This window comes from Camelus dromedarius, chromosome 6 (assembly GCF_036321535.1).
Source record: "Camelus dromedarius isolate mCamDro1 chromosome 6, mCamDro1.pat, whole genome shotgun sequence".
Classification (NCBI taxonomy): Eukaryota; Metazoa; Chordata; class Mammalia; order Artiodactyla; family Camelidae; genus Camelus; species Camelus dromedarius.
In genome coordinates this window covers 32,596,948-32,622,787 of record NC_087441.1, presented here as the reverse complement: position 1 = coordinate 32,622,787, position 25,840 = coordinate 32,596,948, and the positions used below count along the sequence as shown (strand labels likewise).

General features: G+C 41.1%; 1 protein-coding gene and 1 long non-coding RNA gene across 9 annotated transcripts in view; one reads left to right on the top strand and one right to left on the bottom strand.

Annotated features, from left to right (window-relative positions):
• The window catches only part of NCOA7 (nuclear receptor coactivator 7), a 130,396-nt gene that overhangs the window by 95,490 nt on the left and 9,066 nt on the right, over positions 1-25,840 (top strand). For 5 of the 7 annotated variants that reach the window (XM_031456270.2, XM_031456269.2, XM_031456273.2 and 2 more), the window contains exon 11: positions 19,572-19,719. In XM_031456270.2, coding sequence (XP_031312130.1) covers positions 19,572-19,719 — 148 coding nt within the window. Of the gene's footprint in view, positions 1-19,571; positions 19,720-21,717; positions 25,558-25,840 lie in introns of those variants that run through there. The other 2 variants (XM_031456274.2, XM_010988609.3) reach the window with 2 other exon arrangements.
• LOC135321479 (uncharacterized) overlaps positions 17,652-25,840 on the bottom strand; it is a 31,107-nt gene continuing 22,918 nt past the window's right edge. For both annotated transcript variants that reach the window (XR_010381242.1, XR_010381241.1), the window contains exon 3: positions 17,652-19,008. This is a non-coding gene — a long non-coding RNA (uncharacterized LOC135321479). The remainder of the gene's footprint in view (positions 19,009-25,840) is intronic.

Here is a 25,840-nt window from a genome sequence, read left to right as displayed (position 1 = left end):
CCACCCAGAACTCCAAGTGCACAGTAAGAAATAAGGAGAGTTCATTTTTATTTCCAATTTATGAAATTCTTCAGGACTTTAGGCTCAGTGACATCCTCAAGGAGCTAGGAAGCGGTGTGCGATGCTTTTCTCACTCTGATGATAATTTCTGGATTCCCTTGCAACAGCAAACTGAGCACTTCTACTTGCCTTTCTATTTAATGGATCCTGTATTCACTGGAGTTACAGCAGCAGAGTGAAGTCGCCCTGGCAGTAGCTTTCTTCCTCGGTCACAGTGTGTTCTCATAGACCATCTAGACGTGACATCATACTCTCACATCAGCAGGTCTCTTTCACTCCCACAATGCACCACAGCTCCTTGTCACAGGAGATTAATGCTTTCCTGTTGACATAAGTTCACAAATGTGTTTCACTGTTCCTTTCTATTGTTCCTAATACTTCTTTGAGACGTTTTGGGTTTTTTTTCCTTTTTTTATTACTATTACTAAGCAATTAACTCTATGACAACACTCCTTCAGTTATAATGTGAGTTATGGCTTCCTAAATGCCATCACTGAATCAATAGTCTACAAAGTATGAGAATGGAGAGGGTGGAAATCAGGGGAAGCAATGATGGAAACCTGTGTATGGTCTCGACTTATCTTCTTTGTTTTTGATGGGGTTTTCTTCCTGTAACCCTTGTTATTAAATTTTTAGATACTAAAAGTCAGAGATGTGAAGTTGTTAAAAAGTGCCTAAATATATAACAATAGCTTTATTTAGCTTGGAAGTTGTCAGAAGAGCAAAGAGCACTACGGAGCCAAAAAAAAAGCTGATAGTTTTTTCTTGCAGACTCACACTTTGCTACTTGAGACGTGTCCACATTCATTGAGGATGAAGTGCATGTTGACTTTAAACCCTCCCTCTCTCCATTGCAGCTTGTAGAATCATGTGCTTCCCGTGAATCAGGTAAAGATGACAGTGGTATGTTTGGGAGATGTACACAGCCTCCAGAATGTATAAGCCTGGGACATCCAGGCTTTTCCTACTCTCCTCTTGATGATAATGACATTAAGACAGGAAATAATTGTGCCTCATTTTAATCATTTAGAATGGGACTTCTCAACCTTACCACTGTTGACATTTTGAGCTGCATAATTCTGTTTGACAGGATGTCCTGTGCATTGCAGGATGTTTAGCAGCATCAGTGGCCTCTACCCATAGATGACAGTAGCACATTTCCAGTTGTGATAACCAAAAGCGTCTCCAGATGTTGCCAGAAGTCCTTTGAGGGACAAAATTGCTTCACATTGAGAACTACTGGCCAAGCATTGGAGTATTAGATCAGGGCTTATATACCATTCTGAACGTATTATGGGCTGTAATAGCCCTGGCCCTCTCCAGCTCCAGCTGTCCCGCCAAGGCAGCCCCAGTGCATTGCACCCTGAAACATCCTGGGCCATGCTTGCTCTAGCCAGCCTGACAAAGCCACTCGGTCTACACAGGGGACACTCCTACACAGGACCACACCTTCAAGACTGGGAGAGGTGGCTGTTTCACCTAATTCATAGAAACAAACATAGAAGGTCAAACAAAATGAAGAGACAGGAGTATATTCCAAACAAAAGAATAAGATAAATCCCCAGAAAAAAACTCTCATGAAATCGAAATAGGTAATTTACCTGATAAAGAGTTCAAAGTAATGGTGATAATGATGCTCACCAAACTCAGGAGAAGAATGGAGAAACACAGTGAGAAGTTCAACAAAGAGTTAGAAAATAAAGGAAAGAATCAGAGTTGAAGAATACAATAAATAACTGAAATGAAAAACACAGTGGAGAGAATCAACAGCAGAGTAGATGATACAGAAGAATGGATCAGTGATCCGGAAGATGTAGTGGAAATTACCCAGGAAGAATAGCAAAAAGAGCAAAATTTAAATGAGAATAGTTTAAGGGATCTCTGGGACAACATCGAGTGTACTAACATTTGCATAATAGGGGTCCCAGAAAAAGAAGAGAGAATGGGACAGAAAACTTATCCACAGAAATAATGGCTGAAAACTTTCGTCACCTGGGAAAGGAAACAGACACCCAGGTCCAGGAATCAGAGTCCCAAACAAGATGAGCCCAAAGAGCTCCATACCAAGATATATCATAATTAAAATGGCAAAAGTTAGAGAATTTTAAAAAGCAGCAAGAGAAAAACAACGAGTCACGTATAAGGGAACGCCTATGACTATCAGCTGATTTTCCAACAGAAATTTTGCACACCAGAGGGAATGGCAGGATATATTTAAAGTATAGGAAGGAAAAATACAATCAAGAATACTTTATCTGGCAAGATTATTGTTCAGAATTGAAAGAGATCGAGAGCTTCCCAGACAAGCAAAACCTAAAGGAGCTCATCACCACTTAATAGGCCTAAGAAATGTTAAAGGACCTTCTTTAAATGGAAAAGATAAGGCCATAACTAGAAATAAGAAAATATGTGAAAGAAAAAAAAATCTCACTGGTAAAGGCAAATAATAGTAAAGGCAGCAGATTGACCATTTAAAACTGCCCAGGACTCTGGTCTCCTGTGACCACCTCAGTGCACGTCCTGGCCCCTCTTGTCCTGCAATGCAGCTCCCCACTAGTGTGAAGGCTGCGTTGCAGAGGAGAGTGCACAGTTGTGGGGAACAGAGCCAGCTTGGACCCAGCAAGGCACTGAATAGGGAGAGAGTAGCCGTTCCTGGCACTCATGGAGCTAGCAGGTAGGGAGTGGTCTGGAGTGCTCTGACTGGCATGCTTGGACCAGCCCAGCACGTGCCAATGCTGGGAGCAGGGAGAGCACACACTTAAAGGGAACATAACCAGCTCAGACCTGAACCTCAGGGCTTGTGCTCTAGCACCTTGGGACCTGCCCCTGCCCCTGCCCCTGTTAAGGCATTGTCAGCCACTAAGCATAGGAGAAGCCCTGGCTCACCTGGCTCTGGCTCTAGCCCCTCCATTGCCAGCCCCACATCCTACTAAGGTGATAGCTGCCAGCACACTGTGAGGAAGGATGGGACCCATGCTCACTTCATATCCAGCTCTCACCAGAGCCATATGCACATGTATCAGGATGGTTCCACACAAGGACACCCCTTCAAGACCAGGATAGGTAATTGTTTCAGCTAATTCCACAGAGAAAGTTGTTTCAAACAAAAGAACAAGAGCGCCCCATCCTGAAAAATAACTAATGAAACAGAGAGAATTTACCACATAAGAGTTCAAAACATTAGTAATAAGAATTCTAGCTGAACTAGGGAAAAGAATAAATGAACAGAATGAGAATTTTAACAAGGAACTAGAAAATATAAAAAGTCAAAGCTGAAGAGTACAATAACTGAAATGAAAAATACACTAGAAGGAAATAGCAAGAGACTAAGTGATACAGAAAAACACATGAGTGATGCAAAAGATAAAATTAGGAAACCACACAATCAGAACAGCAAAAAGAAAAAAAAATGAGAACAGTTTAAAGGACCTTTGGGACAACATCAGGTGTACTAATATTGACATTATAGGGGTCCCAGAAGTAGAAGAGAGAAAGGGTCAAAAGGTATTTGATAAAATTATGGCTGAAAACGTCTCTAATCTGAAGAAGGAAACAGATATCCAGATACAGGAAGAACAGAGAGTCCCAAGCAAAATGATCCGAAAGAGACCCACACTAACTCATATCATAATTAAAATAGCAAAAGTTAAACAATTTTAAAGGCAGTGAGAGAAAAACAAAGAGTCACATACAAAGGAATCCCTGTAAGGCTATCAGCTGATTTTTCTGCAGAAATTGTGCACGTCAGAAGGGAGTGCATGATAAATGCTTCAAGTGCTGGAAGGGGAAAACCTACAACCTAGGATACTCTACCTGACAAGATTGTCATTTAGAATAGAAGTAGAGAGAAAGAGCTTCACAGGCAAGCAAAACCTAAAAGAGGTCATCAGTACTAAATCAACCCTAAAAGAAATGTCAGAGTCTTCTCTAAGTGGAAAGGAAGAGGCTCCAACAAGAAGTAAGAATTTACATAGACATAGAATACAAACTTGTGGTTGCCAAGGGGGAGGGGGATGGTAAGGGATAGACTGGGAGTTCAAAATCTATAGATACTGACAGGCATATGTAGAACAGATAAACAAGATTATACTGTATAGCACAGGGAAATATATACAAGCTCTCATGGTAGCTCACAGCGAAAAAAAAATGTGACAATGAATATATGTATGTTCATGTAGAACTGAAAAATTGTGCTCCACACTGGAATTTGACACAACATTGTAAGATGACTATAACTCAATAAAAAAAGTTAAAAAAAAGAATTTATAGAAAAGGAAAAATCCCACTAGTAAAGGCAAATATCTAGTAAAGGCTTGAATAAGCCAATATGAAGATTAAAAGACAAGAAAATTGTAAAAGCAACTATAACTACAATGAACAGTTAAGGGATAGACATGAAGATATAAAATATGACCTCAAAAACAAAAATGAGGGGGAGTAAAAAAAGGTAGGTCTTTCAGAATGTGTTTGAACTTAAATGACTACCTGTTTAAAACAAGTGGATATCGTTGTAGGTCAGCATGATATGAACCCCATGGTAACCACAAATCAAAAACCTACAAGATAACTTTGTATAGTAACAGATGGTAAGTGGACTTCCCATGGTGACCATTTCATAATGTATAAAATTTCAAAGCACTATACTGTACACTTGAAACTAGTATATTATTGTAAGTCAATTTTACTTCAGTTTAAAGTTAAAAAATAATAAAACCAAAGAACAGCATTGCTCCTAAAGGAATGTTTTGTCTGGAAGATAATCCTAAATTGATAAAGTACCACAAGCAATAAGGTTGTTGGTTTTGACGGCAGCTGTTTTTGCACCTTTATTTTGTACAAGCCTGTGCGAGAAGCCATGTGAAGTGTGAGGGGGTAGGACCGTGCGCTGCCCTGGGAGAGCTGTGGAGCTTTGCGCTGCCCTGCTCGGCCAATCGAGTAATGAGCCCCAGAACTGAACCGAGATGGATGAGAATCCCGCAAATCATGAGCCCCAGAATGAGATACTTTATCCATTTTAAACATGATTTCCTAATTTGAAAAATGGGTCATAGTGAGTGTTAAGTAACTGATCATATCTGAACAATTACTGAGTTGTATGTCCTGGCAGGCACTAGGCTAGTTATAAATAAATAAGACTGGGACCCTACTCTGAGGATCATATGAAAACAGTTCCTAGCACTTTCTGGAGACTGAATATAGATTGTATTCCAAAGATTTGGCACTGTTCTATATAAAAAATACCACTATTGTCTTTTTTCCTTTCTTCATATTAAGATTATTTTCTTTCTTAGAAAGAACCAGTAATTCCTATTCAAATGAAAACTTTAAAAAAAATTATGGCTTCTTAATCTCTTAAATGTTTCATAATAATTGATTTTGTGTTATCCAGCTTTTAAAATAAATAAGATGGAAATGGAATTAAACAGCAGGAATTATGTAGAATTTGCCAAATCGTGCATAAATGTTTAATCCAAGATGAATTAATTTGTTAGTGTACTTTGTGTAATAAGTAAGCTAATAAGAGAGGGGATGAGGGAGAGGGAGAGCCTGTGGGTATTTTTAAATGTTTTTAAACTTGAAAATAATTATGCTAAGATAGTTTTAGCAACACTTGAACATATAGTTAAGTGGGAGGGGTGAGAGGTAGAATCTACTTTGCAATTTGCTTTTATCCCCACTTAATATCTTATGCATATTTCCACATTAAATACTAGATTTTTTTTAATATATATACATATGTACATATGAACAATATAATTAGCACCTTCATTATACTTCCTGGTTGATTCAGTCACGTTCCTGCTTTGGAGATTAGGTTGTTCCAAAGTTTTTTCCATTATAAGCAATACTACGTTAAACACCTTTGTAAAATCCTTCAGGTTGTCTTACCAAGTCAAATGATGTACTTAAGGCTTTTAAATACAGGTTGCACGTGAAAGTGTGTGGCATTTATACATCAGCATAAGAGTGCTCTTTGCTCTACACGCTGAGAAATCTCAGTGGTGTGATTCTTTATCCATTTGGTAGATGAGAAAGGAAACAAATGTAGCTTTTAAAATATTTTAAAGTTGAGTAAGTACCTTTATATAACATTTGTTTGAAATAAAGTCAAGTCAGTAGTGACCTGAGGATTTTTATTCTATGTGACTCCTTTAATAAGAAAGTTGTTTATACCTTGATATACAAATATGTATTTGTTCAAAATTCTGAAATACCGTGTTTCTCTAATCTGCTTCTAATTAAGATCAGAAAGCCCTTTGATTATGTAGGTTACTTACCATTTTGTGCCTGCCCAGATATGGAGTAAACTTATATGTTAAGTTGATTCTGTTTTAGAAAGCATGGTATTTCCTTATATGATGTTATGAATAACTGAAGTTCCCAAGCACTCTGCAATAGTTGGAATTTTTTTTATACTTTCAAAATCTAATGTACCCATGAGCACACTGTCCTTTGAGAAGGTGCCATCCATGTCATATGCCTCTTTCTCAGATCCAGTTTGTGACCAGTAGCAGTACCAGAAGCATAATGCTTCGGTCATACATGAATATGCATATATTCGTTTTCATATTGTTTTTCAACATAAGTTACTACAAGTTATTGAATATAGTTCCGCTATACAGTATGAACTTGTTTCTTAGGACCCTTTAAACATACAGAGTACTCAGGTCCTTCCCTCAGCATCCTGCTGCATTGGATTTGGGTTAGAACGCTAGAATCTGTTAGGCATTCTCCATATTGTGATAAACAAGTGGGCACTACTTTGTTCTTCTTTTACTTTATCATTCAATAACGTTTGACACGATTGGCCATCCCCCATTTCTTTAATACCTTCTTTCCTTCTCTCATCCCTTCCCGGTCTGTTTCTTCATTAAATGTTACTGTTTAAATGACTTTCTCTTCCTCATTGTATATGCAATTGTCTGCACCTGATTAACTCTTATATGCCAATCATTTCCAGCTATCTTTAGTCTAGAACTTTCTGCTGAGCCCCACACACATATAGTTAATATCCTTCAATATTTGGATCATCCATGTATCAAACTCAAAACAGATCATGCCCTATCATGGGTTTCTTATTTTCATCTTTGTCACTGTCACTGCCCCCTTCCCTCCCCTCCACCCCTCGCCAACTCCTGCCTCCTGTTTTCTCCACCACAGTAACTGGTACCACCAGCTTTTCAGTCCCCGAAGCTACAGTATGGGCATAACCTCACCTCTCAGTCATCTCCCCACATTGCTCAGTCACCACATTCAGCTTATTCTGTCCGTTTAGCATTTCTGGAATCTCACTCCCATTATGACCCTTCTGTGTTTCATGTTACGAAGGATGGATCAGGCTTACTAGCTGCTTGGTTGGGATTTGGGATGCCCCACTTCCCCCTTTTTACCCACCTCACTTAAGTGCCCCTATTCGTTCAAATATCTTCTCTAAGAACTTTCCCTGTCTGGTTTAGATGCTCCTCCAGTGTACTCTTACCTCTGTCATGGCACATACTACACTCTTCTACAATGTGGACTACTCGTGGCTTTTTCCTACTGGACTTTAACCTTCTGAAGGCAAGGCAAAGTCTTATGACACTGTATCCTAGAAACAGCATAGGGTCTAGTATATTTATACTCCTTGATGTTAGTTTGCTGGGTGCATGAATAAATTAGCCTGTAGTCTAATAGATAAAAATGTTTAAATAACTTATTGCTTATAATTAAAATAACGCATAGACTATATATAGTATTTATATAGTTAAGGAAGAAGGAAACAAAAAGCTCATAATTTTGTTACACAAAGCTAACTACAATTTATCTTTATTTCTGTAGACTTTCAGCCTTTTTTCTATGCATGAATTAATGTAATAATAGTATATATGTATGTATACACTGTATACAACATGTGTATGTATATACATGTACATATATACATTATTGTATATTTATGTATGTGTGTATATGTATACACACACACACATACAATTTTGTAAACTGCTTTTACGTCAGAGTATCCTCTGCCATTAAATATTTGATCTGCATTCATTTAGTGAGCATGCATTACTTTTGTTGACAAGAAGTAAAATCATAAAAAAATTGGTTCTCTTATTAAACTCACTTGGAATATATCCAAGTTCTAAGGACGCTCATAAAGAATAAGCAAAATCCTCTTAAGAACATTTTCCTTTGAGAAAAAGCATGAATTAAAGGAATCACAGAGTGACCTAGTTTTCTAGCATGAAATCTTTAACCATAGTTAATGCTAAATTTTCTGATCAAAAGTCACCTAACTTTTAATGGGATCAGAGCTAAATTGAAATCATTAGTGATTGTCAGTGCCAAGAAGACTGTAGTGTTGCATAATCTTTAAAGTACTGTACTTTCTAGAACAACTTGGGCCCTACTTATCCAAGCCAGGTACATTTCAGAGTACAAACCCTATGATTTTTATGTATTACATACCATTATGTCATACTATAGTCTTATAATGATGTTTTAAGGTGAGACTGTAACCAATAAAGAAAAAATTCCAAAAGGTCTCCAAAACAATTCCAGAAGGATTTATCATTCTCATTGTGCATTTAATACAAGTTCCAAGTTTTGGAAAACTGCTGAACAAATATAGTCCAACATCAATTTATCAGGATGTCAGTATATTTATAGGACTATAGGTTACTTATGTAAATATTCTCACTTCTTTTTTAAAAAATATTTTAGAATGTCTTGAAGTGACCTTGTTGCCTCTCATTCTTTTCCTGATCATTTAACCTTTCATTTCACCAACTTAAATTTCAGAAATTCATCATTATTTTCCAACAGCACCATTTTAGGCAGCCACCCTTCAGTTAACTTCACTAACCAACTCTGTCCAATGCCTTGAGTTAATCAGTGACTGTACTGTCAGATCTAAGCTCACGAAAAAATAAGCCCCTTTATCAGTGAGCTTTTTACTGTGGTGGCTGTGCTTTCTGGTGGAGGAGTGAGCGCCAGCACTTTGGAAAGTAGCTTTTCACCTGTTTCCACTGCAGGACAATTAATCCCTGCCAATGGGTGCTGCACATAGTGTCTGGGAGTAAGTATGCAGAAACAGTAATTATTGCAAGCCTAAATGTTTGCAGGGGCCGGACAGAGGACTGGAGGAAGGGAAGCTCAGGGGCCAGCATTCGTTACCTGCTCTGGGGATCAGCAGCTGAGTAGCTCTGCACCTCCAGCCTGATGTTACTGTGTGAACGTGTGAGCCTGGTGTTACTGCATCTTCCCATCTTTTTCAAAAGAAATTGAAATATGGATTATGGGTGTCAGATCTCCCCAATTTTTAAGTATTAGCCACTGTTTAATTAAAAAAGTAGTGAGCAGCCCATAAAGAATGTATTTGCTACTGAGGCCAAGCTATGGGGTTGCCGACCAAAGGCCTTCCAGTATTTACATTAATATAAACTTTCAGCTTTTACTTATTTTTGAGTGATCATTTTATAACTAACTTTTGTGTTGATCAGTGATTCTCAAAAGAACTTTCCTGGTGGGGTGGGGAGGGTATAGTTCAAGTGGTAGAGAGCATGCTTAGCATGCATGAGGTTCTAGGTTCAATCCCCAGTACCTCCTCTAAGAATAAATAAATAAACCTAATTACCCCCTCCCCCACCAAAACCAACCAACCAAACAAACAAACAAAAAAGACCCTTCCTATTATTTTTGGTGAACCAGAACAAGGAAGCGTGTTTAGTTGGTACTTTGTAAATAAAGCTTTCGTTTTATAGACACACTAAGACCCTTTAAGAATGGGCCTGACTAACCGTTGATTTCATTTGCAGTTGTGGGGTATTGAACCTGGAAGGGACCTTACAAGGCAAGTAAAATGACCCTTTTCATGTAAGGACTTCGGGTCAGGCCATCGAGGTGGATTTTAACAGATGGTAGTTTTCTGGTAATGCCTCTGTGGGCAAGAGGGCTTTGCTTTATTGGGCTTCTGTGGCTGCGTTCAGAATGGAGGAGCCTGGGAAGGTCTTAGGCTGAGTGTATTGGAATGACTTACATTTAATATCAGCATAAGGGAACAGTGGGACTGCATACATATATTTCTGTACTCATCAGGTCACATTCTTTCTCTCTTCTTCCCTCTCCTGTCTTATTATTTCCTATTCTCTGTAGCATAATGTCCTCTGAAGTATGTTTTTAATGTACTAGCTATTAAATTGTTTAATGGTTTCCACTTACATTTTTTTAAATCAAATGGGTAGATTGAGTGTTATATCTTGCTGTGTATTGCCCCAGTTTCATTTCCTACCAGTCAAGTGACCTTTGATAAGAAAAGAGTGCTTAATTGCTTTTGATTTGTTTTGGTCAAGTTTGTAGGTTTGTGTGGTAGCAGGATTTTAGATAATCACCTGAAAGGGACTTTCTAAAAGGTCTGTTCAAAAGTAGAATGAATGTGTACATTGAATGCTCCAGACACCTATATGAGGAGCTAGGTTTTCTTATCTTTGTTTTAGAAGCTCAGAGAGATTAAGGAGCTTTCCTAAAGCCTCCAGTTGATAACACACGGGACCAATTTGGGAGTTCAGGTCTTTAACTTAGAAATGTGTGCTTATTGTTCTTTACCTCACAATTATGTTTAAAAAACAAGAAGGAAAAAAAAAAAGCAAGAGGAAATGAAGTCCCACCATAACGTGTAGTCTTGTTTGATGTCATTGATTGTAATTATACCTAGAGCCCATACACCAAACTAGGAATGGTTAGAATAATGTTTTGTCCCAAGCATCAGCTCAAATTTTTCATTAGGTTTTATATCCCTCCACTTTACCACTTTGTCAGTTTCGGGCTTTTATGAAATAGTAAAACTAGGACAGGGGGACTGATTGTAAAGGGAATGATGAAGCTTGTTGGTTGAGACCATGAACTGACCTGAGGTTGACCCCAGGCCCACCCCTAACATACTGTGTGGCCTTGTGCAAGTTAGTCAGTCTGTGTAAGCATCTTCCAACATTGAACAGGAGCAGTAATTGCAGTGGCTACCTCCTGGGGCTGCCACGAGAAGCAAGTCAGCTTGTCCACCCACTCAGTAGAAGTTGTTGCTTCCTCTCCTGTAATCAGCAGTGCTTTGTTGCCTCTGAGGTAAGCCTGCTGCCTTCCAAGAACTGGTTTCACTTACCTTCTTTGAATTTTTCAGAGATGACAACTTTATCTGTAACTTGAATATGGTATTTCCTTTGGGATGAATCCCTAAAGGAGCCTTGAGCCTTAAAGAAAAAATCTGATGAATCCCAGATTTGTAATTAGACAGAAAAACCTCAACAAAACCTGAGTGCCAGGTTTTGGTATTCATGGTTGCCAGATGGGTGGGAACTAGTTTTGTGCCTGGAGAGGTATGGATGGCAAGCTTCTCGCCATGTCCATTGCCTCGCCTGGGCTCTGGCCTTGCTCGTCTCTTGGCTGGCTCACTGTTGTAGCCTTCTCCACAAGGCATCTGTTTTGAGTCGGTCCTCTCTTTTCCTGACCTCGCCTGAGTGGTTCCATAGCAGTCTTGCAAAACTGCAGATCTGACTGGGCCTCTTCCCTGCTGGAGTCCTGGGTGTTGCCTCCCCAGTGCTTCTCAGGCTTTGGTCATTCACACCCTTCCTTCACAATTATCCCCATATCTGCAAACCACCTGTACTGCTGTTTAGTTACTAGTTGTCTTCAAAGGATTTAAATCAAATCATTCTTTTTTTTTTAATTTAGCCTTTTTCTGAGCAGTAATATCTGTGAAATCTGAAGTATATAATATGCTAGTTGTGTTTACTCCTAATACTCTTTAAATAAGTACATAAGTGTGAAAATAGGTTCCTCTGTGTACCTTCTGAAGTCACTGGAGCCACCCCTGCCGCACTTTGGGAAACAGGGGCCCCGGGATAAGGTAAAAGCAGTTTATCTTGTGCTTGAGAATTTCTGTGACCCTGTGACCTAGCCCCTCTGGCTTTTTTTTTTTTTTTTTCATCTCCTGCCACTCCATTAAGTAAAAGAATAAATCTTACCCTTTCCTCCCACCTAACAGGAATTTCTCCCCTGCCTGCTGAGTTCCCATTCAACACAGACATCCCAGCTCCAGGGCTCACTGGCTCCTGTCACTGTGTTGTTGGAACTGGGTTGGGATTTTTTGTTTATTCCTCTCAACCTGATCACTCTAGGGCAGGGGCTGGCTCGCCTGCATCTCAGCAGCCCTGTCCCTGTAACAGAAGCCTCTGGCAGAAGCCGCCAGTGACATGATTGCATTGCCCCTCTTTCCGTCTGCTGTGTCCAGTTTGACCTCCTTCCAGCATCACCCTGCTCTTGAGATGCCAGGTCTTTCTGCACGCATCCCCTCTGGTAGAACGCCATTCCCCGTCCTCCTATCTCTGACTCTTCCTCCTCCCTCGACACCCAGCTTAGCCATGGCCCCCAGGAAGCCTTCCCTGCCCTAAGAGTGAAGTGATTCTCCACTCAGCTTACTTTTGTTGTCACTCTTCTGAAAATAATAACAATAATAAAAGAAAAGAGACAACAGCTTGAGAACAGAAGCCAGAATGGATGCTGAAGCAAAGATAGAAGAGCATATGTCTGGAACAAAGAGCACATTTGGGGGACTGGCACAGAACAGAGCTCCCAGGGGGCCCTGAGGAGTTTGAATTTATCCTAAAACCTGTGGGGAGACATTGGAAGGATTTTACACAGCTGGGTAAAGTGATCAGATTTGCATTTTTATTCAGCTCCCTTCTACCTCTTTCCCACTCCCTCTTGGCTTTTTTCTAGGATCATTTTTACTGTTTCCTCCTTAAGCAGGAGTCAGTACCTGAGCCGTGAATGCTCTGCTCACATGTGTTACTGCACTCATTGCTTCATGACCACATAGTAGCTGGCGTGGCCTTAATTACTGGTAATCCTGGTGGCTTGGCCAGAGGCTGTAGATAGTGTTCTGAGATAACTGAGGCCAGAAGCTGTGACTCATTGGAAACCACAGGGTGAATCACTGAATTTCAGAAAAGCCATCAACAGGCTTCCTGAGGTCAAGGTAAATGATGACTGAGATACTACTGAGTTTCAGAGTAGGTCACATTTGAGAAAATTAGCTTCACTAGAGTAGTGAGGGAGGGAAGAAGATTTAAGACCCTGCATCCTCCAGACAGTATCTGAGGCAGGTTTAAGAAAGGGCATACACTAAAATGTTAATGAAATCCGGACTGAAAAGGACTTGGGAAAAATGCTAACCCACATGTTAACAGTGTAATCTGAAGGGAAGATGTATAGGAAGGAGGCTTTAGGGAGAAACAAAATCCAGAAGCTTTTTTTTTTTTTTTTAAGAATGGGGAAATACAAGTAAGTTTGTGGATGAAGATGAAAGAGATAAAGGGATGGAGGGGTGGGGTAGAAATAACAGGATATCCACCAAGGTGTGGGACTGTCACAGTACAGAGAGGAGGGTTAAAACGGGAGAGCAGTTTCTTCTCCTGAAGAGAAAGGTTGCTGAGAGGGACGGTGGAGGAGACATTATTAGAATGGAACAGTGCAGACTCCTCTGTTCAGAGATGAAAGCAGGTGGGAGAAAATTTGAGAGCTTGGGAAAGGAGGTCTGGAATAGCTGCTACATGGAGTAGTAAAGGAAGAGAACTTGAAGGGAGGAAGGAGCCCCACGACGCAGGGTTTCTCATGGCCAGCATTAGATGCCTTTGATTTGTCGTGGATGCATTAAGCACAAAGAAGCAAACCCAGCAACATCCATCATACCAAGAGAGGAGTTAGATGGCTGTTTCTGTTTCTGTGGGCAGGTGTTTGGAAGGGCAGGTGCAATAGGACAAAAGCTGTGGGCCTCTAGGGGACTCTGGTGAGGGGGGGATGGAAGGATTGGCCTGGAAGTGTGGGAACCCAGGAGAGGCTAATGCTGGGGAGAGATGAGGTGGGGGTCAGGGTGACAGCAGAACTGACAGTCAGGAGGAAGGAGTGGGCTGGTGGAGGCAGAGGGACAGGAGGGGAATTTTCAGAACTTGAGGCCTGTTTCCAGAGGGCAGGGTTTGGTTCTGGGAACTAACCACTAAGAAAACCCAGTTAAGTTAGCCAAAAAGGACCCTTCCAAGTATTAGGTTAAATAAACTTAACAGCCATTCTAATCTAGAAGGAAAAAAGATGAAGTCACATCCTCTTCTCTTCGGTCTCCAGGGCCTAAGAGTTAAGCAATCGAATTGGTTCCAAATGAACTTAAATTTTCTCCTATGGAATGGGCTGTTTTAATTGTTCGTTCCTGCTTTTGCCCCGGAGGCGCAGTGTGAAGAATGGGGAGCCTTTCTGTGGGAGGCCATTACTGAGGGAACTCGGGGTGTGCCGGGGCCCTGCCTGTCTTAGAGGAGAGACCTGACCGTTTCCCATCAGGCTGCTCCGCTGCAGAACGAGTGAGGTCCCATCTCACCTCGCCAGAGGCTGCTTGAGGCGAGGGTGGCTTTGTTGGCTGCAGAGATAGAGCTCACCACCTGGGAGAGGCAGGAGGCTGTTCAGGGCTGCTCAGGGCCCTGCCTGCTGCAGCCCGTGAAGAACTGTTCCCAGAGGCGAGGCTGAGCTGAGGCGGCCGCCCCACGATGCTCCCCAGGCACCGAGCGCTGTGCTGGCAGTTCTGTGTGCCTCCTGATGGAAAGTGTAGGAGGACGGATGGCAAGTGGGCTGCGTGGGCCCTCACGGCCACCCAGGGCATCTCAATGTTACGCTTCATTAATAAAACCTAAAGCTGAGGAAGTAGGTTGACCTGCACTAAGACACCTCTGACTGGGGACAGGTACAAAAATGCATTTGCCCCTTGGAGTTTAGCATTCATAAAAGAAGAGGCAGTCAGTCTAGACTGACCGGAACATTTCTGGAGATAGGATATTTGAGCACATTATTCAGTCTGCTGAGCCTCAGTTTCCTTTAAACGGGGCAAAGTCATACTTGCCTCTTAGAGCCGTCGTGCACTGTGAGGTCCTCAAGGCAGAGAACCAGGTCATCCCATTTTAAGTAGCTGATATGTTTAATCAGGAAAGTGGGTCTAAAAAGTGATAAAAATGTGTCGTGCCATAACCAGGAAGTTAACTGGAAAACAATTCAGAAATCAATGTGGAATAAGAGGAGGACTTTATAGTGTGGTTCAAAGAACCCTGATTGTCACCTCAGGCGATCTAGTCCTGGCTGTGATGCTGATAGTAGGCTTCAGAGCCCCCATTCTCTTATATCTAAGGAGAGTTAGTGGGATCAGATGATATCCTGGACCCCTCCAGAAGGTAGCTCCACAAGGGCAGGGTCACCGGCAAATAGCAGGTGTACAAAGAACATGGTTGAAGGAAGCAACGCCCTCCAGCCAGGAACCCACATGAAATTGAATGCGTGGACTCTTTGCAATGAGGGAGAATGTACCCCATGGGACTGAGGGCTGTCTCAGTAGGAGGCTGCTAGAACGGGGTCACAGGATTCCGGTTATGTTAGGTGATTCAGGCAGGGGGACTTAAAGAAGTAGGACTTTGCTCTAGACTGGAAGCTGTCAGGAAGCAGAGGTCATTCTATGATTGAGTATATTATGAATCCTCTGTGGAAGAAGAAAAGATAGGTGAGGCCAATGCCATAATTGGTAAAGAAGCACAGTAATTCATATTAATAAAGTTAGAGGGATGTTTGGTTACTTTTGTGTCTGGCCAATGTTTGTGTTTAGATAGGAGACCTCGGAGTAGTCTTGTTTCTGTCATGATCCATCGTGATCAGAGTGGCCTTGTCTGATGCTGGCATTCTGTGAAATTGTTTATGCTCAACAGGAGGCTTCTAGGGCCTAGTTGTGAGCTCCAGGCCAGCTCCTAGCACCCTGGGGCCTGGCTGATAGGCCCAGGCTACCTAGCTCCCAGGTGTCAGAGACTGCTTTCCTTTCTCGCAAATAAGCTAGCCAACAAATACTGAGGGAGCCATTTTGTTCAGTGTGGATATGCACATAATAAATGTGTCCTTTTCCAAAAGTTAGAGTGAAGCAAATTTTTTCCAAAGGAGTTTTCCAACTCTTTTCCAAAATACAGTTAAAATGGACTAAACTTTAAGTGTTAGAAAACTAAAAGAGAATTGTATACTTATCAAACCTTTCTGGAGTGGTGATTTATTTTTCCTAAGTTAACTTTTAATAGGAAATGTCACACTACATGATAAAAATAGTTCAGAGATGCAGAAGAGTATATATGTTACCGGTGGGAGAGCAAAAGATATCCCTAAAAAGGGCAATATGGTGTTATATTTCAAAAGTGTAAGTGAATTACTGTTTTGATTACACAATTCTGCTTCTGGGAATATATCCTCCAGCTCTACCTGTACACATGCAGAATGACTCACGTACCAAGTTATTCATCGTAGCATTGTTTATAGCAGCATAGTCTTGGGAATAACCCAAGTGGACAGCTAGAGAGGATGGTTACATAAACTATGGGAAGTCCACATAGTAAAGTACTGTGTAACCGTAAAAGAAAGAATGAGGCAGCCATCTCTATACTGATGTGGAAAGATACCCAAGCTGTACTGTTGTGTGAAAAAAAGCAAGCTATAGAATAGTACTATCTTTTGTAGAAATGAAAGACAAAAAGATTCTATATCCATATTTATTTCTATCTATAAAAATAATACTACAAAAACACACAAGAAGTAACAAAGTGGTCACCTATAGGGAAAAAGGGTGGACCCAGAATGTGGTGGACAGGGATATGAATGAGATGCGAACTTATTTGCTTTTTTAAATGTAATTTTAATTCTCAAATTATAAAAATGTACTCCATATTCCAAAAATTCAAATAACTTAAGGAAAAAAAATATATATATATAATGTAAAATTTGTCTTTCTCCCACCCTATTCCATTCCCCAGAGGTAACTGTTTTCATAAGTTTCTTATGCAACTTTTTAGAGTAGTCCATTGTGTTAGTCAAGGATCTCAAGAAAACCAGAACCAATAGGATGTGTGTTGGGGGAGGGGGAGAAAGAGAGATTTCTTTTAAGGAATTGGCTTGTATGGTTATGGGGGTGGACACATTCAAAATTTGCAGGGTAGGCTGGCAGACTAGAGACCAAAAGAGGAGTTGATACTGTAGCTTCAAATCTGAAGAACATTTAGAGACAGAATTCCTTCTTGCTCAGGGGACCTTATTCTTTTTCTCTCAAGGCCTTCAGCTGATTGGATGAGGCCTACCTATATTATGGAGGGTCATCTGCTTTATTGAAAGGCTGCTTACTTAATTGTTAATCACATCTTTAAAAAACACCTTCATAGCAGTATCTAGTGTTTGACCAAAAACTGGCCATGGCCTAACCAAGTTGACATATAAAATTATTACATCTATGTACAATTATAACACATATCTATATGTTTTTTTAAAAAATAGAAAGCATAGCATGTCATACACACTGATACACACTTGAGGGACAACTTTCATTGTTTTGTAGAGTAGGAGGAATCTCAAAGGAGATATACCTTTAAAATATATGGAAATTGGTAATTTTATATTATAGAAGAAAAGGCATAATTAATATAAAAAGGACAAAAAACAGCTGCAAAACATTTGCTAGTGGTTAATGTTTACATTATATAAAGGTTCCCACATATTGAAAAGAACATTGAGACCACAATCTCAAAGAGCCAGTTCATGAAGGCAAAGCTGCAGCCAGGGTGTAAATATTTGAAAGATGTTCAACCCATTACCAGTCAAAGAAATGCCAAGTGAGTCAAGTAAAACTTCACACATATATTAAACACATTTTTTTTTTTTAAGAAAAAGGGTAAGCAGATTGTTATGAGACTTAGATGCAAATTGCAATGCTCATGTCAGAGTGAACTAGTCAGCCTTGCAAAAGCAGTTTGGCAGGATGAATCACAAGCTATAAAATCATGCCCTTTGGCCTAATAATCCCTTTTCTGGGAACTTATCTTAAAATAATTCAAGAGATGGCAAAAGGCATAGATCATGAGGATGTTCATGGTAATGTTATTTGTACAATCAAAGAAATAGAAACAAACTAAATACCCCAAGGACATAGGAATATAGGATAATTATTGTTTATTACTTTCATAAAATACAGCCACTAAAAATCAGTACAGAGACAGGAACATTGCATATACGCGTTATTTTAGTGTTACATCTAACAAATAATTATGTCTTAGCCCTAATTACAGTGAAAACTGTGTACATGTGGACAAGAACGTAGAGGAGTGTGGAAACCTAAAAACAGTTTGATCCATTGGAATAGCAGAATTGTAGTGACATTTCTTTTTTGTTTTAATTTTGTTAATATTTGTCTTAGTTTGCTCAGGCTGCTGTAACAGAATACCAGAGACCAGGTGGCTTATAAAAAGTAGAAATTTATTCCTCACAGTTCTAGAGGCTGGGAAACTCAAGATTAAAATGCTGACGGATTCTGTGTCTGGGGAGGGCCCGCCCCCTGGTGCACGGACAGTTGTGTTTTCACTGTCCTCACGTGGTCAGAGGGGCTAGTTAGCTCTGTGGGGTCTCTCGTAATCCCAGCCATGAGGGCTCTGCCTCATAACCTAAGTATCTCCCAAAGTTCCTACCTCCAAGTACCATCACACTGGGGACTAGACTTCAATATGTGAATTTTTTCAGGGGGTACACAAACATTCAATGTATAGCAATAGTGTTTTAATATTTTTACAGTTATAACTTTCCAAAAAATAGCAATAAGTTAGCATTGTTCCAAACATTAGCCTCAAATTGAAGTTATCATTTTGTAATTAGAAAAGACTTTAAAGATCATTTGATCCTCTATCTTCCCCTCCCCGACGGTGATGGTTGTACTTGTGGAATCTTAGGTCAAAGCGCTTGTGACTTGTCTCCATAGAGGAGGGGATCTTGTAGATGATGCGGCGGAGAGCTTCCGTTCTCTGCTCAGGAGCTAGACACGTCGCTATTGATTGAGCCTGGAGAGATGCTTTACAACATTTATATGTTAAATATCTGTAAGAGAAAAGAAATATTGGAAGCAAACTGCATTCCTATACCAGTAAAATTAAGTCTCTTTGTAATATTAAAATAATAGCTAATAGTATTCCTAATACTTCCTAGTTATTCAGGATATTTTGTTAAAATTATGATATAATAATGCTTCAGGCTACATAAAGACCCCTTGGATCGTTGCTTATCTTTGTCCTCATCTAAAGCTTCAGATCAATTTTCTTTCCCATGAATACAGGTGCCCAGTGAATGAAGACCCAACAAGGAAAAAAAAATTGGTATAAATATTTTACTGTGTTTTTTTAATTTTATGTCCCATTTCTTGTTCTTTTCCTCAGATTGAAAGAAATTTTCTCAGTGTCTGTGGACTACTGCTTCCATTTATTGACTTATTTTCCAGTTTTGGAATGCACTAGTAGAGATTATCTTCAATATGGGAGATTTCCCAATTAGCAAAAAATGATTTGCCAAGCAGGAAAAAGATAGCTGTACATGCTCAAATTCCTACTAGTGCATGCCAGGAAGGTAGATTTGGTGTTAACTCCCGTGGTGAACATGTTTTTCAGGGTGGATCACTTGTACACATTCTTTGTTCAATGGTCTCCGGACGTCTATGGGAAAGATGCCAAAGAGCAAGGCTTTGTGGTGGTAGAAAAAGAAGAACTGAATATGATTGACAACTTCTTCAGTGAGCCGACCACCAAGAGTTGGGAGGTGAGCCTCAAGAGACGGTTAGACTGTCATAGTCCTTATAAAGTACAGTGTGCAAACAAAACGTTCTTAAGTCCGAATTCCAGGAACTTCTTGGCTGGCAAGGTTAGGTTTCCTGTGCACCCTTGAAATTACATGGGAAAAAACCCTATGCCTCTGTTTGAAGCTAGTTATGTGTCAGAAAAGACCTCATCACCACCACTACCACTCAGTAATTTCAATTCTCTTTTGAAACTGCTGCCGGGTCCCCATTACACACAGGGCAAAAGTCAAGCTCCTTAATTTGACCTGTAAAACCCTTCATGATTTGTTGAGCATTTACCAAACCCTTCTCGTGTTAATGGTATGACGGATAAGCAGAACTTAGCATCAAAGAGTATAGATAAATAATTACAATATAATGAGATAATTGCCATTGTAGGTGAAGTGCCAAGTGCTGTAAGAACATGTGTCCAGGCACCTGAATGGAGCTCGGGGGGGTTGGAGAAAGCTGATCAGAAGGAGTTATCTGAGCTGAGATGGAGAGAAGTGGGAAGAAAGGCAGTTGGGGTGGAAATGGGACATGGAATATGTTCTGGCCAGAGAGAAAAGTCTGTGCAGAGGAATGACTCGGGGGGAAAACAGATTTTGGGGCATTTGATGAACTAATAAAGGTTTAGTGCAGATGGATCATGGAGTGGCAAGAAATGAAGCTGAAGACAATGAAATGGCAGATCAGAGAGGACCTATGAACCATTAGTAGGAGTTTGGATATTTTCCTAAGGGCAGTAGGAAGGCATTGAGCTATTTTGAGCCTGGAGAAGTAAACACAGATACGCATTTTGGAGAGCTCGCTCTTGCTGGTAGATGTTCAATAGATTGGAGTTGGACAACACTTGAGGCTTGAAAACCCATTAGGAGGTTCTCACAGTAATCAGTGTTGAGAGATAACAGTTGCAGAGTGAGGACAGAAAATTGAGTGCTTTTGAAAGATAGTTGGATGGTGAAATACCCAGGGTTTTGTGAGTAATTAATTACATGTGGAAAGTAAGGAGGATGTCGAGACTGATCTCTCGGTTTTTAGAGTGGGAACTAGAGGGATCTAGGTGACTGACCTTCACTGCAATAAGAACTACAGCAAGAGGATTAGATTTAGTAGAAATCACTCTGTGTTTTGGTTTTAATCTAAATATGAGGTGTCTGTGGAGTGTCCAAGAGACAACTGAGACTAAAACTTGGGAAAAAGGGCTGAAGATATACTTTTGGAAGTCATTAGTGAAGCTGAAGTTGTGGGTGTAGATGAGGTTGTCCTAGGAAAGTATATCCAGTGAGAAGGGAACAGGGCTCAGAACAGAACCCTTAAAGATACCAGCATTAAAGAGGCCAAAGACAGCAGAGCCCACAAAGGTGAGTGGGAAGAAAAGCCCAGAAAGGGTGTGGAAAACAAGAAAAGTCATGTCTTAGAAGTGAAGGGAAGAGAATGTTTCAAGAGGGGAGTAGTGGTCTAAAATGACTTATGCTGCAGAGGAGTCAGAAGGGAAGAACCAAGGTATCTTTTGGATTTAAAACCAAGAAGGTAGTTGGTGACTTTGACAGAAGCAGTTTCATTAATGTGGTAGCTTCAAAATGTAGCTTCCAGTGGTTCAAAGAACCAGTGAGGGATGAGTAAGTGGAGGTAGTAAAGGTGGGCAAACAACTAAAATTTGGTTTTGGAGAATAAAAATGAGATGGGAAACTGGAAGAAGAGGTGAGAGCAGGGAGGTTTTCCCTCTTGTGAGGGAGACAGTACCCTTTTGGATGAGGTCAGTGGGAACGGTAGAGTAGAAGGTACAGGAGACAAGGGAATAAGCATGAGAGTGGATCTCTGAGAATCAGCAGGGATGTGAGGGTAGGGATAGGATTGGTGTGAGGTGGCTGAGCAGCAGAGAAGGATAGGAGGTGTGCGAACAGAATGTGGATTCAGTGGTGGTAGATCACAGCATTGCCCATTTGACGTTTTTTGTTTCTTTGGTTTTTTTGCAGTGGAAGCAGGGGGCATCTCCTAGAAGTGAAGGAGGGAGGACTTAGAGGAACATGGAGAAGGCCTGCATTGGCATCTGTAGAGACTAGGAAAAATGCTGAGGAACTTACAGTAGGATGGCTGTCTGGTGTTGCAGGCCCTGGTGGGGTCTGGCACCAGGCAGCAGTGAGGGGTGGTTTTCTCCAGCAGTACTCACACTCTGGTTTTAAACTCATCAAGTGGGTGGTCTGATCCTTACAAGGCTGGAACTCTGCCAGGCTGGGATGACTAAGGATGAGGAGGCCTGCCCCTAGGGTCTAATTCCTTCTGGAATGCCGGGTCCTGTGCACGTTTGCCTTCACCCGTCCCTTTTTCATTTACTCCTTGCCAGCCTGAATGTGTGCTTGCAGCCTTCTCTGGCAAACTCTTGTCATCCTGCAAGGTCCAGCTCACTTGTCACTTCCATGAGGCTTTCAGCCAGTTACGCCTGCTGTCCTCCCACTGCCCGTGGCTCCTAGCTCTGTGGTTATATTGCCCAGCAATTCACTTGTTTACATGTTTGTCTTCCCTTAGTTCACAAGCTTCTTGTTTGAAACCATTGATTAAAAATATGTAGGCCTATTAGTCTCTCCTTCCCTTGGCTTTTCATTATCAATTCTATTGTTTTTGTTTTTATTTTTTTCTGTTTCCTCCTGTCTCTGGCCAGTCTTTCCGAGTATACTTTGCTTGTTCCTCTTCTCATGGTGCTCCCTGCGAGTTTATCCTTGGCTATCTTTACTGCTCATCTATTATATCTTCTTTGGATGAGCTGGTCAACTTCCAAGGTTTATGCTGCTGACTCCCCACATCAGTGTCCACCACCCACCTCTTTCTCTCAGGCTGCTCTTCTAGAGCTCACAGATGCCCCACAGCACTGCTGGGTCTCCATGAGGTAGACATGGTGTGACATTTGCATTCTGGCCAAGGCATTCAGGAATACAAAGTCCTGTCCTCCTCACCTAACCAGCCCTGCCCAAGAGGCCCTCATGAGATATGTGCACAGAGGAAGGAAAGCTAGGAAAGGCATTTTTCCCTAATGAGGTTATGGTCTCTTGCCCCAGCACGGAGTTCCAGAGAGAAGGTTTAAATTGCATTGGGGCCTTAATCCTTTCCCGACTAGGCCTGATTATCTTGAGCCAAAGCAGCACTCTTTTAAGGCCTGTTCTGCCTCTTTCCACTGATCTCAACCTTGAATCTCAGCTCTTGATGACTCCAGTGGGAGAAGAGGTCACATCTACCACTGCCAGAGGACAAGGAGGTACAGAGGCCTGCAGAGAGAGAAAGGTCTGCTTCCGGATCTAGGGTGGAGTAGAACGGGTTTGGGCACTGTCTGCCCTAGGCCTTCTCAGGCTTAGCCACTGAGGAAAATGAAAAAGCAAATCCCTCTAGAAGGTGTCTCTAGATCCTTAGTGGAAGAGGAAGAAAGGGATGGAGGAGGAAGAAATGAGTTGTCCTGTTCCAGGCTCCTAGTGCTCTTGGTTAACACTTGGAACACATGGAAAGCAAAGATAACTGGAGAGAGGGGTGACTGGACTGCTATCGCTGTTTCTTGCCACATGGAAGAGAGAATTCAGAAGTACAATGAGGAGAAGAATGCTGGCCCAGCTCCCTCCCATATAGGAGCAAACTCTGCTTACTAGCATTACCTGAAGGCCAAGCCACTGTAATCGCATGTCTCCTCTGCGGGTGGGGAAGAGGAACCTTCATTCCCCTAGCAGGTATCTGATCCTCAGCATGTCCAAAACATCTCATTATCTTTCCCCAAAACTTGCTTCTCCTCATGTATTCCCATCTAATGAGCACACCCTAAGCCAGAAACCTAGATGTCATCCCAGGTCCCAGGTTCTTCTCTTTCATCATCATTTCTAGTCAGTCATCTCTAGTCAGAATTTGTTGATTCTGATCTTATGTGGGTTGGGAACCATTGCCTTAGTCAGCTGTCTGCACTCTTCGCTTAAGACCCCCAAGGGCACCTCCAACCCCAACCCAAACACCAGCCATTCCTCTATACCCAAGCTCTTTAAATGAGCTTTATTTACTAATTTTATAAAACTAACACCTGCTTATTGTAGGAAATTTAGAAACTACAGAAAAGTACAATGTAGAACATTTTAAAATAATACCTAACCACACTTAATGCTTCTGCACATTTTCTTCCAGTCCTTTTTTCTACTTTAGGGTGTTTTCTAAGGGGCAGGAGTGGGGAGAGTGAGTCTTTTTATTTTTGCAAAATGGGGTCACGTTCTATTTATAGTTTGATATCTGGCTTTTCTCACGTGACATCTTAGCAGAACTGTATCATATTAAGGATTCTGAAGCCTCATTTTAATGGTTGCGTACTATTTTAAACATCTCAATCATGATTTATTTAACAGTTCCCACTTTTAGGAAACATTGTGTTGGTTCAGGTTTTTCACAAGGATGAGATGACCTGTACCTCTGACTGTTCTCTAGTTTTCTGGAAGTGAAATTACTTGGTATCAGGCTACTAATTTTTTAAGGCTCCTAATTTTTAAAATAATGACAACTTAACTTGCCAGAAACGTGAGGAATACCCTTCTCCCTGTGCTTCTGCCAACAGAGTATTGTTATTATTATTCAATTCTTTAAATTTTTACTAATTTCTTAAAAAGCTGAGAAATGATATATTGATTGTTTTGTGTCCTGGGCTTGGCAAAGCACCTGGCATCATATAGAAAGCGCTCACTAAATGGTACTGGAGAGAATGCTGTCTCACTGCACAAAATCCAAGTGATCCGCCTCAGATTGTGTCCAGGCTCTTGCACTGAGAATGAGTTAGGGCTGACCTGAGATTGGTCACCAAGTATCTGCCAGAGTCCTCATTAGAACTGACCCCCAGGAGGAGCTACGCAGTAGCACTCCATCTCCCAGGGGTACCGGAGACTGAGAGGCAGGCCATTCTGGATCTGACAGACTCACAGAAAGATCACTGAACCTGATCCAGTGGTGATCTACATTCCTTCCTAACCCCCTGACACTTGATCTGGGCAGTAGAGGAGGACTCATCATGCTCATTTAGTCATTAAGATTAATGTTTCAAAAGGTTAAAAGGTAAATATTGCTCTGCCAGCTCTTTTGAAAAACTGAATCTAAAGTAACATTTTTCTCAGCCTCATAAAAACCAGATGTTCTCCCATTCTTTGAAGTTCTTATTCCCAACAAATATAACATGGTATTGAAGTGAAACACCATTGTTCTAAGTATAACAAACCTACCTCGGGTAAAAGGCTCCTTTCCATCCTTCCTTTGAGATTCAAACTGATGTCAGAAAACATACATAAAGTTTTAAAATGGAGGTTTAGCTTTAGAAGGTGCAGGAAAGAAAAAAAAAAACCCCTGTAAATGCAGGGCTAGAAAAGCTGGCTCAGCCAGCTGGAGGACAATTAGGAAGAAAGTATAAGACGAAGAAGAGGGGAAAAAAAATAAAACAATGGGGTTTTGTTGTACTGTTAGGAAATCACCGTTTCAAAGGTGAAAGTGTCATTTTACAGCCTCACAGCTTTGCCTAACAGGAAGTGTGTGTTTGCTCTAAATCCTAATTTGGGTGTGTTCCTGTAGAAATATCGAACCTTCTCCTAAGGGAAACAGAAACTCAGTCGTGCAGGAAACTAGATACTACATAAGCAGTTGTAACTCAGCGTGGCTCTAAGTAACAGTGGTGTGGAGGCAGGCAGAGGAAAAACCTGTTCCATATTAGAGAGCAAGCAGGCAGTTCCCACCGGGTCACCATGAGAGTCCGAAGATTGCCCCTGGACATTCAGATTTTCTACTGTGCCAGACCGGACCAAGAGCCTTTTGTGAAGGTATGTTGGAGTCCTGAGAGCTAATTAGGTGCCCGTGAATCCTCAGAGCTCTGCCACTCAGTATGGAATGAAATGGTTTCCAATTAGAAAGGATTGTGCTGACATTGCAACCAGAGCAGGTATTTTATCCGTTTTGGAGATGGATATGGTGTGTTCTGCCCCTTCCCTTTGAGATCAAAATCCATATTTGACTGTTTTCAGCCACATTTTGTATAGCCACAAATGTGTATAGCCACATTTTGTACCTTTGTTAAATGTAGAGATCCCCCAAAACATGTGATTT